The sequence below is a fragment of the Carassius carassius genome, chromosome 30 (genome assembly GCF_963082965.1).
Source record: "Carassius carassius chromosome 30, fCarCar2.1, whole genome shotgun sequence".
In the NCBI taxonomy this organism is placed as follows: Eukaryota; Metazoa; Chordata; class Actinopteri; order Cypriniformes; family Cyprinidae; genus Carassius; species Carassius carassius.
Window position 1 is genome coordinate 21,522,283 of NC_081784.1, and position 16,749 is coordinate 21,539,031.

At 37.9% G+C, this 16,749-nt stretch overlaps 3 protein-coding genes across 5 annotated transcripts in view; 1 reads left to right on the forward strand and 2 right to left on the reverse strand.

Annotated features, from left to right (window-relative positions):
* LOC132110891 (fidgetin-like protein 1) lies at positions 1-3,211 on the reverse strand. The gene is made up of 2 exons (XM_059517955.1): positions 3,156-3,211; positions 1-2,115 (listed from the first exon to the last, which is right to left on the reverse strand). The coding sequence occupies exon 2, from the start codon at positions 2,096-2,098 to the stop codon at positions 92-94; it is 2,007 nt and encodes a 668-aa protein (XP_059373938.1). The 5' UTR covers positions 2,099-2,115; positions 3,156-3,211; the 3' UTR covers positions 1-91.
* A 1,462-nt stretch (positions 3,212-4,673) lies between these two features.
* Positions 4,674-11,770, forward strand: LOC132110892 (tubulin--tyrosine ligase-like). Its single transcript, XM_059517956.1, has 8 exons — positions 4,674-5,013; positions 5,108-5,282; positions 7,423-7,501; positions 7,726-7,958; positions 8,053-8,188; positions 8,329-8,598; positions 9,492-9,635; positions 10,569-11,770. The coding sequence occupies exons 2-8, from the start codon at positions 5,114-5,116 to the stop codon at positions 10,750-10,752; spliced, it is 1,215 nt and encodes a 404-aa protein (XP_059373939.1). The 5' UTR covers positions 4,674-5,013; positions 5,108-5,113; the 3' UTR covers positions 10,753-11,770.
* A 3,102-nt stretch (positions 11,771-14,872) lies between these two features.
* The window catches only part of LOC132110893 (kinesin light chain 1-like), a 34,300-nt gene continuing 32,423 nt past the window's right edge, over positions 14,873-16,749 (reverse strand). For all 3 annotated transcript variants that reach the window (XM_059517959.1, XM_059517960.1, XM_059517958.1), the window contains one exon: positions 14,873-16,326. In XM_059517959.1, coding sequence (XP_059373942.1) covers positions 16,261-16,326 — 66 coding nt within the window. In that variant the 3' untranslated portion in view covers positions 14,873-16,260. The remainder of the gene's footprint in view (positions 16,327-16,749) is intronic.

Below are 16,749 nucleotides of genomic sequence, written 5' to 3' on the forward strand. Positions count from 1 at the left end.
ACAAATCAACCTTTTATTTTAAGAAATTAACCCAGAATCATAGTCATAATAACATAAAACTCATCAATTAGTGTAATCAGACCACACATGCTCAGCGACCGCAGCCAAATGTCTTGTTCCACTCTTCATATAGCTCCAGATCTTTAGAAGAGACACTGGGCCGCACAGTTTTGAGAGCCTCCTGGAAGTCATTGTAGAGTATCGGCCGAACCTGTTCTGCCGAGATGGTAGCAATGTCACTTAGATGAATGCTTCGGATGGGGCCTAAGGCTGCTTCTCGACACAGCTGTGTCATATCTGCCCCTGAAAACCCCTCTGTGCCCTGTACAACATTCTCCATCTCATCTGCTCCCAGCTGGCATTTCTCACGGGTCATGAGGTTAGTCACTATGTGCCGGCGAGCCTCAGCCTCTGGGAGAGGGATATAGAGTCGCTTGGCCAGGCGACGGCGAGCTGCTTCGTCAATCTCTTGTGGCCGGTTGGTGGCACCAACCACCAGAATGCGATCTTCTGCTGAGGTGGCGGCACCATCCAGCTGGACAAGAAACTCTGTTTTGATCCGACGGGAAGAGTCATGCTCTCCATCTGTCCGTTGAGAAAGAAGAGAATCGATCTCATCGATGAAGATGACGGCAGGTTGGTGACACCGAGCAATGGCAAAGAGTGCCCGTACCATCTTTTCGCCCTCTCCAACCCACTTTGAAGTGAGTGAAGAAGCACTGATGCTGAAAAAAGTGGCTCCGGACTGGCAAGCAATGCACTTCCCTATAAGTGTTTTACCAGTGCCTGGAGGACCAAAGAGAAGAATGCCTTTAGGTGGACCTCGAAGGCCAGTAAATATATCAGGCCTCAACATGGGCCAAACTACAATCTCTTTGATTGTGGCTTTGGCAAACTCCAGACCGGCAATATCATCCCAAGCTACCGGGGGGCCATGGTCCATGATCTCACTCATGATAAGTTCAATGATTTTGGGCTCAAAGTTTTTTAGTCGCTCATCAACAGGTTGCATGTCTTGTGGTGCGTTTTCCTTCGAGCTGCCCTCTTCCTCTTGCCTTGGCATAGGAGAGATGAATTTGGAAGACGCCCCACGAGCCCGATTTGCCCCAAGGGATTTCTTGGTGATTGCAGCAACGTTGGCCGCATAGCCTCGCTGACCCTGATGGGAATGCTTTTTTTGCTGGTCAACGATGAACTGCTCTCGTGCTGATCTAAAATTTGTGCTGACACCTTCCTCTCTCCTCCGTCCCCTCCCTCGGGGTTCCTGCTCACCTTGTGATGGGAATGAGCTTCTGTTGCTTTCAGCTCCTGAGCCATAGAAGTTCTTCCTCTTGGAGGGGTTTGTGGAGGAAAAGTACACAGGTTGATTATGCACATTAGATCCACTTGTGCAACCCAAACTAGAGTGAGACACACTAGCATTGCCTGTGGAACTGAAATTGTTATGGGTAAACATAGGCATAGATCCTGTTGGAACATTTGGAACATTCTGTGCCAAGGACATATGCAGCGGGGCTCCTTGAAGGCCTCTCGCCCGCTCTGCAGCACCGCTAAGTAGGTTACTGGCCCCCCTTCCTATCTCAGCCCTAGGTGGAGGCGCAGTGGGCCCATGAGCCAGAGGCTCTCGTTTTAATCCACAAGGAGGACCAGAGAGATCACTGCCTTTCTCTCCTCCCCTGCAGATTTCACCTCCGACAGTGATGTTAACATCTACCGGATCTACGGGGAGAGCACCTTCTTTTGACCTGTCCTGCATCATCCTTTGCACGCACGGCAGGTTGAACACGTTCTCGAACGTTAGGGACGACTCCCATTTGTCGCTATGGTTTTTTTGATTGCGGGCCAGTTGCAGGGCACTCTCTGCATAGTTGTTTAGCCCTGTGCGTGGGTCGTCTGAGTCCAGGACTGCGGCGTACCTCTCCGAGTAGGTCCTGAGCAGGCTGCCAGCTCCAGCCGTAGAGAGCTCAGCACTCGCCCATGCATACTGAATGGACAGGACATGTGCCCGATAAGCATCGGCCGTCTGTTCAGGTGTACAGGAGCCAGACGAAATGTCAAAGGACCTCCTCTGCCACTCGTCCAGGTGTGCTCTGCTCATGCCTGGCGTGCTCCAAACTGCATAAGAAGAGGGCACAGGATAAATCAATAATGTATAAAAGTATAGAAATAGCACACAGCAATAGCATGGAAGTTCATATAGGGCTGAGAATTATAGCAAATATTCATACTATTTTTTATAATGACATAAAACTTAAGCAACACTGCGAATACCATAATAACTTGAATGCACTTAAGTAGCACATTTTCCTATAGTGTGATTTTCGAGTATAAGAACATGAAGGCAGAAATGTTTTAATAGTGCTTCTAATTTAAACTTAATTCATGTGAAATCCGTTTTAACTATTTTAATGAATCAACTCAAAAATGATTAATCTGAATTATGAATTGTGAGTTTCATTATTTAAAAAAAGCTGTCAACTTTTATGTACATTGTGGACAAAATGTCTTGATCATTTTTAATGGTATTATACTTTTTTCATTAAATCTTTTTTTAAACATTTTACTTGGCTACAATGGCTGTGGCAATTTATATAGATTTTAAATTCTAAATGAGACAGTAATTTGAGTATTTGTATATAAATTACATCTAATAAGAGTAACCAGCAAGTTACACTGGATATATATGTGTGTACTGTGTGTGTACTGTGTTTGTGTGTCTGTGTGTATGTATGCATGCATAGAGAGAGAGGATAAAGTGAAATATCAGTCAAAATTTCAACAATTACAACTGAATTTTTCATTTTTTTGATGACTTACTATCTTAAATTGTGAAATGTGTTAATAATAAAGAAAACGCATGCGTGTGTACAAACACTTGACTTGTACTTTACTTATAATAAATTCAAGCATATCCAAATGTTATGTGACAGACAAGTGATACACGAAAGCCCACTTTCACCTGAACCCTAACAATGTACTAAATAAGTAAGGTTGTATTAACAGTATGCCAGTATGAAATATGAGTAGATCATTCAGACAAACAGGACAATGTTGATCTAAACTCGGGAGCTGCCAGCACGAACACACATCACAAATACAGCTTCAAACACACTCTCGTGCTCGTTTTGTGTTTGGTGAGGAAAGTAGAAACCTACCTCTGGGATAAAGGTATTTCTTGTGCGAATGCTGTAAAGTTCAGAAATAACTGAAACAACCCTAACTTTGACCAAACCTCGCGCCTCCTGCTTGATCTGCGCCGATCTACGCAACTTCCGGCCACGCCATACTAAGAACGCGCGCGCCACCGCCTGGCGAAACAAACACAGATTTCAATTTTTTATTATTAATTAGTTTATTTATTTAGCAAGCAAGTTAATAAATAAAAGTTGATAGATTAAATAAATTATATAGATTATTAAAGATGTAAATTAATTGTTCGTTTTAGTGTTCATTTGAATAAATTGATTGACTTGTATAACACTGAACACTGATGTCCCAGTAAATAAATAAATGTCAGTTTCAGTTCTCTTAACATATTTATTCAGTCCAGGTCTGAAATGTCACTTTGACTAAGACGGGATCCTAGAAAGTGATTTTTGCCTAGATTCTTCAGTCTCATTCTAAGACCTTGATAGCACTTTTAAGAGACTTTATCCGATTTATGACAACATTGTTCGTAAACAAAAGTTTGTTGATATATCATAATTTTCACATAATAAGTAGGTCTGTTTGTATTAATCATAATAGACTTTTGAGAAAAAAAGAGATAAGTCATATTTTACCATGCAAATTATTAAAAATATTGAAATAATTATATCACAAAAGCCATATTTATGAAATGAAAAGTGGAAAGTATTACATAAAAAAAATCACATTTAAGGAAAACGTCATATCTATTGACATATGACATAAAAAAATCTAAATTATTACATACACTAAAAAAACAATTGTTATTCTGTTTACAAACATTTAGCATGGTTCACTTAACATTAAGTGACTATATACATATGACATACATATCAGATCAGGAAATTAATTTATTGCGCCAATAAAAGAAAGTTTACTGAACAAGAAATATTTTGTTGTCTTCATTAATATATTGGCTAAACGAGGCATTTAGTGAAATCAAAATTACAAAACACACTAATCACATTTAGTTTTAAAACACTAATTTAGAGAACTTAAAACTTTGAACGCAACAAGTTGCCTTGAAATTTTACGTTTTCTCAACAATTATTTTTTTACAGTGTGGTTAAGTAATAATTTTGACATAAAAGTCGAATTTATAACAAAAAAACTCTCACCTCGTAATTTCTCGTTTTATATTCGACATAATTATTATATACCATAATTATTATTATTTTTTTCTTATTATATAACATATATAATTGTTGCTCAGAAAATCATGACAAATTGTTCCAATAAAGGCCAAACTCAAAGTGCCGGTTTTTTCCTCTCTCTTTTTTTTTTTTTTTTGTAGCTAATACACAGACTATCATCATTCTCATCATCTTTCGTGCTGTTCATAGACTGTAGGTGCTGTTGAAGTCGCGCACAAGTATCATAAAACTACAGTAACCAGAAGTCTGTGCGGCGTGCGTCGACTCCCACCGGTACGTCACATCATGAGTGTGCTGGGATAAAGAGGCTTCATATGGGGATTTAAACCGATTTAAACTGATGTCTCCTGTTTAGACGAGCACAGAGGAAGCGAGGAATTAAATGCGCAGTCTCATAGTCGACCTCTATAGACTCTGTACTAAGCCAGCTGTGTTTTTCATATCGGCTGTTCATATACAATCATAGGAACAGAAGAAGCTAATGTAGACTGTTAGCTGCGAGAATTCAGAAGCCGAATCGTTCAAGAGTCACACCCTTGTGTTCACTGTCCTCCTCCGGCCACGCGGTCGCGGGTACAGATGCGCGGCCCCGCTTCTGGGACCGGATTACAGCGGGACTCTTCCCTGCAAAGATCTCGGTGCTGAAACAACTAAGACCCATCAAGAAAGTCATGTATGTCCGGTTTCAGTCTACTTTGTTAGAAGACAGATAACGTTAGTCGACTAGCTAGTGTGTGGTCATCATCACTGCTCTGTGCTCTTAGCAGAAGACTATGAGTTCACCGATGTACACGTTTGTTTTGAGAGATGACAACAGTTCTGTGTATGCCGAGGTCGCCAAGATCCTCATCTCTACTGGGAAATGGAAACGACTGAAGAAGGACAATCCTCGGTTCAATTTAATGCTGGGAGAGAGAAATCGGCTGCCTTTCGGACGGCTGGGTAAAGGGTTTCAACAGCTGCATATTAAACACACATTGCCATCTCGTAATAATCATATGTTTTATAATTCCATGCATTTTACATGTTGTAGTATGCATTGAAAGTTAGGAGTTTCAGAAAGTTATAATGCATCTAACCTATGCACAATTTCAGTAAATCATGTTTTTTTTTTTTTTTTTTTTGGAGATTATGGATCGTACAAGCTGTTAAACTTATGATAATGAATGAATGATGAAACGGTGCATGTGTGCAGCAATGCAATAATTATCAATTATTAATAACTGAGCACTGAAAACAGGACACAGCCATGCTGATCACAAAGATTTAGCTCTATAATGCATTCTTGTGGATCTGTATCTGTGTAGTAATATATAATCAGGTTGACATCAACTTTTGATGAAAAATGTTGACGAGCACAAGGCTGGAGATCATTATGTCAGGCTGATTGGGTTAGAATGGCAGACTTAACATGTTAAAAGGAGGGGGATGCTTGAAATCATTGTTCTTCCATTGTTAACCATGGTGACCTGCAAAGAAACGCGTGCAGCCATCATTGCGTTGCATAAAAATGGCTTCACAGGCAAGGATATTGTGGCTACTAAGATTGCACCCAAATCAACTATTTATAGGATCATCTAGAATTTTAAGGAAAGAGGTTCAATTCTTGTAAAGAAGGCTTCAGGGCGTCCAAGAAAGTCCAACAAGCGCCAGGATTGTCTCCTGGTTCAGAGGTTCAAAGAGGTTCAGCTGCGGGATCGGAGTGCCACCAGTGCAGAGCTTGCTCAGGAATGGCAGCAGGCAGGTGTGAGCGCATCTGCACGCACAGTGAGGCCAAGACTTTTGGAAGATGGCCTGGTGTCAAGAAGGGCAGCAAAGAAGCCACTTCTCTCCAAAAAAAAACATCAGGGACAGATTGATCTTCTGCAGAAAGCATAGTGAATGGACTGCTGAGGACTGGGGCAAAATCATATTCTCCGATGAAGCCCCTTTCCGATTGTTTGGGGCATCTGGAAAAAGGCTTGTCCGGAGAAGAAAAGGTAAGTGCTACCATCAGTCCTGTGTCATGCCAACAGTAAAGCATCCTGACACCATTCATGTGTGGGGTTGCTTCTCATCCAAGGGAGTCGGCTCACTCACAATTCTGCCCAAAAACACAGCCATGAATAAAGAATGGTACCAAAACACCCTCCAACAGCAACTTCTTCCAACAATCCAACAACAGTTTGGTAAAGAACAATGCATTTTCCAGCACGATGGAGCACCGTGCCATAAGGCAAAAGTGATAACTAAGTGGCTCGGGGACCAGAATGTTGAAAATTTGGGTCCATGGCCTGGAAACTCCCCAGATCTTAATCCTATTGAGAACTTGTGGTCAATCCTCAAGAGGTGGTTGGACAGACAAAAACCCACTAATTCTGACAAACTCCAAGAAGTGATTATGAAAGAATGGGTTTCTATCAGTCAGGATTTGGCCCAGAAGTTGATTGAGAGCATGTCCAGTCGAATTGCAGAGGTCCTGAAAAAGAAGGGCCAACACTGCAAATACTGACTCTTTGCATAAATGTCATGAAATTGTCGATAAAAGCCTTTGAAACGTATGAAGTATTTGTAATTATATTTCAGTACATCACAGAAACAACTGAAACAAAGATCTAAAAGCAGTTTAGCAGCAAACTATTTGAAAACTAATATTTATGTAATTCTCAAAACTTTTGGCCACGACTATACATTCACACGCACTATCGGCCCAAGTGTTGAAATAATACAAGTTAGTAATGTTTGTATTTATTATTCTATTTTTTATAGTCTCTTTTGTTCCCCAAGGCATTGTGCATTGATTTGGTCAAAAATACAGAAAAGCAGCATTATTGTTGAAATGTTATTACAGTTCAAAATAACTTTTTATTGTAAGAATTACGATATTTTAAAATGCAATTTATCTCTCTGATCAAAGCTGTATTTTCAGCATCATTACTTCGGTCTTCAATGTCACATGATCCTTCAGAAATCATCATAATATGCTGATTTACTGCTCAAGAAACATTTCTTACTGTTATTTTATTATTTCATTGTAATCGTTGAAATTTGTGCTTTTAGCTGCAGGACGCTGTGATCAAGACATTTCTTGTGTCCTCTACAGGTCATGAACCAGGACTGATGCAGTTGGTGAATTATTATAGAGGAGCTGATAAACTGTGTCGCAAAGCATCACTGGTCAAGTATGTGCTTTATTTAAACATATCAGGTCAGATTTACTCTATAACCACAAGTGACTTCAATGAGAGTTTTAAAATGATCTTCGGAATGATACTGTTCAGTTAATGCTTGCTTAAGTAAATAATGTCTTCAAATCACACTAATTTCCTTTTTGCCATGTCACTGAGTTTGAAACTGCAGTTCTTAAGTTGTGAATTATGTTTAAATAAGCATGTTTGATGTTTAGGATTGTCAAGACCAGTCCAGAGTTAAAGGACTCCTGTAACTGGTTCCCGGAGTCTTACATCATATACCCAACCAACCTCAACACCCCAGTGGCCCCGGCCTCCAATGGCATCTGCCACATGAAGAGCAACCCAAAGACAGATGAGCGAGAGGTCTTCTTGGCTTCTTATAACTCCAGAAAGGAAAGCGGAGAGGGAACGGTGTGGATCGCCAAATCCTCAGCAGGTGCAAAAGGTACGTATCTCCATCGGTCCAAAATGGCAGGTTAAAAGAAGTGCAGTTTGGCTGCATCATTTAATAGTATGAGATTGTTCCTCACTTTGTTCAGGTGCAGGTATATTGATATCTCATGATGCAAATGAGTTGCTTGAGTTCATCGATAATCAAGGCCAAGTGCATGTCATTCAGAAATATCTGGAAAAACCGCTGCTGTTAGAGCCGGGACATCGCAAATTTGATATAAGGTAAGATGATACTTATAATCCTTTGTGCAGAACATTTTTGATTTGATTACAGAAAAGCATAGAATTGCAATGCCCCATTCTAATGAAGTCAAAGCACTTCTAAAGTCAGTTGGTATTCTGTCTGGCTGTCTTGTCTGCAGGAGTTGGGTGCTTGTAGACCATCAGTATAATATCTACTTGTACCGTGAGGGAGTGTTGAGGACGTCTTCTGAGCCCTACAACAGCTCAGATCTGCAGGACATGACCAGTCACCTGACCAATCACTGCATCCAGGAGGAGCATTCGCAGAACTACGGACGCTACGAGGAGGGCAACGAGATGTTCTTTGATGAGTTCAGACAGTACCTGTTGACCACACACAGTGTTGCCATGGAAACATCGATTTTACCTCAGATCAAGCATATCATCAGGTGCGCCTTCACCGAAAAAGTTTTGTTTTCAAATCGGATTGCATGTGTGCCTGCAAATGAGTTATACAAGTAGAAAATGGCATAACTGTTTTTGTGTTCGAGATGTATACGGTGGAGTCCAAAAGTTTGAGAACGTACTTTTTTTTTTTTTCTTCTTTTTTTTTTTTTACAGTTGAATTTTTCAAGTGTTTTTTTTTCTCTCCTCAAATCAGTATTTTAGTATTACATTGTATATTGTTATAGTATTTATTCATACTTTGAATTGGCTTTTATTTTTAGATTATTCATGTGCATTTAACTTTGAGTCATTTTGATATGTGCTTTTGTTATTTATATATATATATATATATATATATATATATATATATATATAATTTTTTTTTTTTTTTTCTTTTTCTTTATTTCATCTGTATTTCAATTAACAAAACTATTTTAATAGTTAACCACTCTGTTGCTAATTAAATTACAGCTAACATGTTTAAGTTTTTTTTTTTTTTTTCACAAGTTTTTTTCTGAAAATCAGATGTTTGTACAAAGAATTAATGATCTTGAATTAGTGCAGAATCTTGAATATTTCTAACTAATTTTATGTTGTCAGTTCTTGAATAAAACCTACACTGTTTGACATTTGACATATTTTTACATTTCTAATGAAAAATATAGCTTTTTCACTCCGATTTTTGCAACCCACTATATTCTGACAATGACACCAACAGGCTTTCAGTGACTCTCAGTAACCAAATTAACATACAGTTCCTTTAGTTTAGAGATCAATTATAACATAACATTTTTTCTACAAGACTGAGCTCACTGACACATAACAGAAATGCGTCATTGGACGATGTCTAACCACCTGTGGTGTTCGTCTGAAGTCCTGATTCTTGTCTCAACAGGAGCTGTCTGACATGCATCGAGCCAGCCATCAGCACAAAGCACCTGTCCTACCAGAGCTTCCAGCTCTTCGGCTTTGACTTCATGCTGGACGAGAGCTTTAAAGTCTGGCTAATTGAGATCAATGGGGCACCTGCCTGTGCACAGTCAGTACACACTTTTCATTTATGTAAAGAATGTATTTGCTTCTTGCATCTGTCCCAAAAATGTCAAAATCATGCTTTAGTCCTTAATTTTCATATTTGGTGGCTTTATGCATGAATAATTTCACATACTCTTGTGTAGCCACAGGAAGTTTTGGAAGACGAAAAAAAAAAGAGAAAAATTTTCTAGCTATATTTTTGATGGTAGATTTTACCCTGATGGTGAAGTTGTTAGAAGAAGTGAGTTTCATATAGATTCTAGATGTTTAATAGATGGTAGATATATTATCATTTTCATCAGCATGGGTTAGACTGTTTTTCTGACAATGAATTTTAAACCATGTAATATTGCTTTTCTTCATCTGGCAAATAATTATGTTCTTGCCCAAGTAATTTTTTTACAACATATTTTCCAGAAAGTCACACTTTCAAGTAAAAAAAAAAAAAAAAAAGAATAGGAATAAATCCCATCTTACATTTAGAAATATTGTAAAATACTGGTAAAACAAAACGTACTGTATAGAAGCATTATAAACACTTGTATTTGAGTTCTCTTCACTCCATAACAAATCCTTTTAAATGTAACTATTCAAAACAGAACAGAAATGCAAAATGTAAGTATAAAAGAAACATAAATAATAGTGGCATTCATTACAATGTTTGTTATAAATGCCAATCCTAAATGAATTATTTAAAGCCAAACTGAAACTACTGGCGTAAGGGATATAAACTATACAAATAAACTTTGTTCACAAAAAAAACCCAATTAGTGTGCTTTGCACGTTTTGCATGCTTGACTTTAATTTCATTAGTCGTTTTGCAATAATTTAGTATATTTAAGACCATGATTGCAGTTGGTAAAGATTCTCTCCTACAGATGTTTCTCCAGTTATGAAATTGAAGTGTTTATTGATATTTAAGTTTCCTCTCTTGTAGGAAACTCTACCCTGAGCTGTGTCAAGGCATCATGGATGTAGCCATCTCCACAGTCTTCTCTCTGAGTGCAGATGCCATCTTATCCTCACCTCCGTTCTCCACTTCTCCATCTCTGTCCTCCAACTCCTGCTCCTCACCCAAGATCAGAGCGCCCCATCACTTCGGCCCATTCATCAAACTATAAACTGCCCCTCCCCATAGTCCTGCCCAAAAACGGCAACCAATCTAGGAGGCATAAGGATGTACACCTGATCTTGGGGATGAGCATGCAGGGGATTCATCACTGTCTGAAGAGGACAGAAGGCACATGAGGTCACCCCTGTAAACTCCTCTTCCAAACCCAGAGGAGTCCACAAGGTAACGACTGGAAGGTGAGGAGAATCCTGCACATACTGATGTAGCAGTACTCAGAAAAGTGTGATTTGTTTTTAAAGACAAGCATGCACACTTATAATTGAGACTACAGTTGTTTGAGGCTTTAACACTCAAAAGACGTGACTTTGCAAGCACACATTTGAATAAGAAGTTGTAGCCACTGAAGAGGAAGGTTTACAGTAGCTCCCTAGATCTGTTGTGTCCACAAGACTCCTCAGGGCTTTCCCAGGCACCTTGATGAAACGGAGGGTGGATTTGAGACTTTAGTGCCTTACATATTCACGTCCTCGCTAACGCTAACTCCCAACAAGCTAACCTGGCTTTTTGTACGTCTGTATGTGTCCCATCAGCTCTGTTATCTATCAGATCCTGTGTTTTATGCTGTTAGCTTAAGTGTGTATTAAACCGTTTTGAAACCACAAAAGAATCTTTCTCAGATGCATATATGTATGATTTGCAGTGTATTGTACATTGTTGTGATGTCTTCAAAACAGTATTTGGTAGAAGTGGCAGAATATATGTTTTGTTTGAATATTTATTTGGTTTTGTATTGTCTTGTTACTATTCTGACCAGATTTCGTCTTCCCACTGATTCTGTTGCTGTTAATTCAGACACATTTTAGGTCTGGTTTATAATTACTTTGTGACAGGCAATCAAGCTCATCTGGGAATTGGGGACACACTTCCTTCTGCTTGAATTGTCAGGGGACAAACACTAGCATTCACAAATCGCTTATTATCCAGGAGACAAATTATATATTTAAATGTCCATCAGTTTAGTTTAGTTATTCCATTCATTCTTAGTTATTCAGTTATTTTCCACAAAAAAAAAAACCTTTGGACTGAGATGTTGCATATTAAAAGCAAGGCTCTTTATACATAACTAGAGGAAGGTAGGGTTTTATTTTAAGATGAATGCATCACTTCAACTCATTTTATATTTATAAGTTTGTTGATTTTTAGCATCCAGTATGGAAAAGTACTTTGAGTCGTTGATTATTATTTCTCCAGACCTATTCTGCACAGGTTCATGACCTGTTTCATCTTTGTGTGCAAGCAGAAATGAGTTCCTGCGGTTGGTGTGGTTCATTGAGAGCAATGGTTGACCTTTACACTGTAATGATAACTGTGATGCAAATGACACGCATGAAAGTGGATGTAGAAGAAGAAGGTGATATTAAACATGTGATAGTCAGATATCAGTATTGTTGTTTGGGGAAAGCGGAAGGCATCAGTTTAAAATGGGCTTAAGCGGTATCACATCTTTTTGAATCTGAAAGAAAAGGTAAAGAAGGAAAGGTCTGCCTATTTGAAACATACTGAGAGGGTCGACAACAGTAATAATAAGAAAAGATCAGTAATCCAGTTTTATTATGTCTTTGCATTAATTATTGCCATAAGGTTAGTCAAATTTTTACATAGACTTTGCTGTACAGTCTTTGCGTTGGCTGTTTTGAGTTGTATGTAGCCTGAATAAGGGAAAACATGACCATCTAGCCAAAGATGAGTGTGATTAAATATCCTCACTGCTGTCTAATAAACTTTACTGGTTTGATTTAAGTTGTGAAACATTGGGAATGGTGTTGTAATGGTTTTTCTCTGTGTCTGTTTGAGGAAAGATCAATGCAGTGTATGTTGAATTAGTGAAAGCCTAAAAGTATTTGTCATTCAAATAAAAGCCTCAATCATGTGCAATACATTTGTTTCCTAAATGCTTAAGCATTGTGATTCTGGTTTTAAAAAGCTAGTACAAGTTTTTAACTTTTTGACTTAAGTTATTTTTATCAATTACCTTTATTATATTTACATAAAGCCTGTGTTTATACCTTATTATTATAGGCTAATCAAGTAAAAAAAAAATATATATAAAAATCCTAAAGAACTAGTTCAAGAAATAGTTAAAACAATACATTTTGCTGAAAATTTAATCATCCTCAGGGCATCCAAGATGTAGATGAGCTTGTTTGTTCATCAAAACTGATTTGGAGAAATTGTGCATTACATCTCTTGCGCACCAATGGATCCTCTGCAGTGAATGGGTGCCGTCAGAATGAGAGTCCAAACAGCTGATAAAAACATCACAATAATCCACAAGTAATCCACACAACTCCAGGCCATCAGTTCATGTCTTGTGAAGTAAAAACCTGCTTGTTTGTAAGGAACAAATTAATTATCAAGGCATTTTAACTTTTAACTTCAAAATACTAGTCCATAATCCATAATAAAGCTTCCTCCATTGAAATAGTCCATTCCCAGTTGTCCTTTTACATCACTATATCAAAATCCACTGATTTATTTGTTTAGAACTGTTTTTGCTTTTAAACTGTGCTTGATCTCTGCATATTTCTTTCCTGATTCAGGAAGAAACTTTTTCACTGGAAAGGTCATATATTACATACTAACGTGTATTTTAGCCAAAAGCAATAGTTTAAAGTTAAAAAAAGTCTTGATGGATTGGTTTCTTTCACACATGCATCTTTTCACTTCACAAGATGTTAATTGATGGACTGGAGTCGTGTGGATTACTTGTATAATATTGTGATGTTTTTATCAGACTCTCATTCTGACAGCACCCATTCACTGCAGATGATCCACTGGTGAACAAGCGATTTCCCCAAATCTGTTCTGATGAAGAAACTCTTGGGACGACCTGAGAGTGAAAAACTAATTTTCATTTTTAAGTGAACCATTCCTTCAAGTCGTTTCTCTTCCAAGTCTAGAAATGTTACTAGTACCATGATAAAAATACAATTATTTTCCCTTCCCCATTGTGTTCCAGGTAAGATTATAAAGATAAATCAATACATTTCATTACACTGTGTATCAACTGTATATCAGCTTTTTAACCCCATTAAGAAGCACATAGAACACAGAACATAAAATCCAGTATATAGAATAAAAGGGAAAAGTTCTAAAACACTTCGACTTGCCAACAGGGGGAACTAGAATCCAGGAACTCTTACAGTAGAAGAGGACTTCTGTTGTCTTTATTCAAGTTTACCAAACATACACATCGAAACAAACATGTCAGCAAATGAAGCCTGAGCAAATGGAACATACATGAGTCCAGTGCGAAGTTGAGAATACACACACAAATATAGAAACGTACAACATAATACAAAACATTATGAAAACAAATGGTAGAAGACGGAGACAGACAGTAGAAATGCAACATCCACAAACAGACAGTATGTCAGGGTTATATCATACAGGCCACAATTGAATTGGACCCTTTGAGAGTATTTTTAGTGAGTGCCATAAAAAATAACAGCAATGACTAAATAAAACACAAACTGATCAACAGCTAAAAATAGGCAGAATATAAACCATCTGAAAATAAAACTTAAACATGTGAAGGGCACATTTAGTCCCACAAATGTGTAACAAAGCTGAAACTGGTGACTTAAAACATCTGGATACTATGATATATTTATTCATTTAGAGTACAAAGATAACCGAAACACAAGTCAAGCAGATATTCCAACTTTTGTCAGTAAAACACTGCATGTGAGATCAAAACCAGCAACACAAAGCAGCTATCCTATTGCACATCGTCACAGTGCAGAGCATTAACATGCGTTTTTACAGAGAAAACACATTTATCCACACACACAAGATGAATGATTACAGGAGGCAGACCCACAGAAAGTATTACATGCCCTTATGAAAATTAACCATGGTTTTACTACAAATAAAACCAAAAAACCATGGTAACTATAGTTAAACCATGGTAACCACAAATTAACCATGGTTTTGCTAAATTAACCATAGTTTAACCATGGTATTTGTAGTAAATCTGTGGTTATATAAATGGTAGTCAACACGCCAAAAAACCATGGGTTACTACAGTTTTACTATAATAAAACCATGGTTATTTTTCGTAAGGGTGGATATGGAGAACAAAGAAAGTAAAAACAAAGTCAAGAAGGTCAGTTGAGCAGTGCACTATATTAGCATAAATCCATGACATGATACACTGATATATTCTGGGCATTTATTTAACAACAGTGTTACAAATTATTAATTACTTTGTAAAATCATGACTCACGTTTGACCTTACAGAGCTCAAACTGTTCTGCCGTCACACTCAAAATCAATAACTTCCACATTCATTAGTAAGAACCTGCCTGAGGCACTCACAAGGCACACTGCTTTCAAACAGGTACTGTAGGTAAACATCTGGGGGCAGAATTCATGTTCCAGTGCATTTTAGTCTGGAGTATCTGTACTTACAACTCCATTTGAGATCATGCTTTATCTCATGAATAACAGAGAGATGTTCATGAAAACTTGATATAATAAGTTATAAACCTCTTTAACAACTATTTTAGTGTTGGAGCTGGTGTGAGAGGTGAAACCAGCCCATCAACCGATAGCATCTATAAACTAAACGTAACCAATTAAAACTTAGGTTAACATCTCAGTTTAGTTCTGTAACACACAAAGGGTTGATAGTTTAACATTATCCTATCAAACTTTTCAAAGTGCAGTGTTACTTCGCTAAAACAATCTGTTCTTTCAGTCCTGAGATTGAATCCACATTCCGAACGGATAGATCTCCATGGCAGAGTAAACCACTTTAAATCATTTTCTCTTTTACCATGAGGGAGGAATTTTCCTATTTCTTTTGTTACAAACCAGATCCTCAAAAGCGATAAAAAACGTGCATCATTGAACCATAACTCATGTAAACATAGAACTTCATAAACACGGTGCAGTTCTCTCTTTATCAAGGGAATACGTTTGATTGAATCAGTACTTCAGCATCATGGTCCTCTAGTGTAACTCAAGGTATAAACAACATTAAAGATGTCAATAGCAGAATATTAAGTCACAAAGTGGGCAATTGGTACAAGCTAAATTAAAAACAAGCCAATTTTGTCTCTAAACACTCATATATGCACACCTCTGTCTCTATAATCCTTAATTATTAAAAACAGTCCTACAGTTGTTGGTTTTAAAAGTACATCTCAAAATAAAACATAGGAAAATAAACCACAGGAAAGCAGCAAAAATGCCATTAGAGTGTCTAGTCTCAACCTGAGCCCAATGGCATTATCTATTTTCTGGTTCCGACAAATGTTAATTTTCGCAGAACATAATGTTGTCAAATTTGTTGTGCACTTTGGTTCTGTTCGACTTTTTACATCAGTTGTCATTTCTACAGCTAACTTACCAGAAATTAAATACATATACAGAGACACCAGAGCAAAAGTCCTGTCCGGAGAAGGTAGTCCCGTCTAAAACACGGTTCACGTCAGCCCAATGATGAGACCTCTTCGTACCTCTCTTCATCGGGACGTCCGACGGCAGACCTTCAATGCGCCAGGTCAGTGTGACTGGAACTCAGATCCCGTGACTTCCTTAGACGATTATTTCGTTCCTGACGGAAATGAAAAGAAAGAGACAATAAACAGACCTCAGAATATCCTGATGAAAGTGAACGACTGTTCAGGGTAAAGTCACCTCAAGATGTTTTATACAAAGACCTTTTAGTGAACTGAATCAGTACAAGAAACGTATAAACTGCAGCTTTGTTTTGAAGTCTATTTGACAGCTTATACCATTTAATCCCATTATCAATTGACATGTTAAAAATGGCATTAATTGACTTTTTGCCAGGACACAGAGTTGGAAAAAGCCAAGAATATATACACTATACAGTAGGGAAGCAGCCATATTTTGGTAAAGGGTGTGACCTAAAAGAAGCCCACAAAAAGTATAAGTACAGGCCAAGCAGTACGAAGAGAAATTACTTGCAGAAGAGTTTTCTTCACATTATTTCCTATTCAAACAGACATAAAGG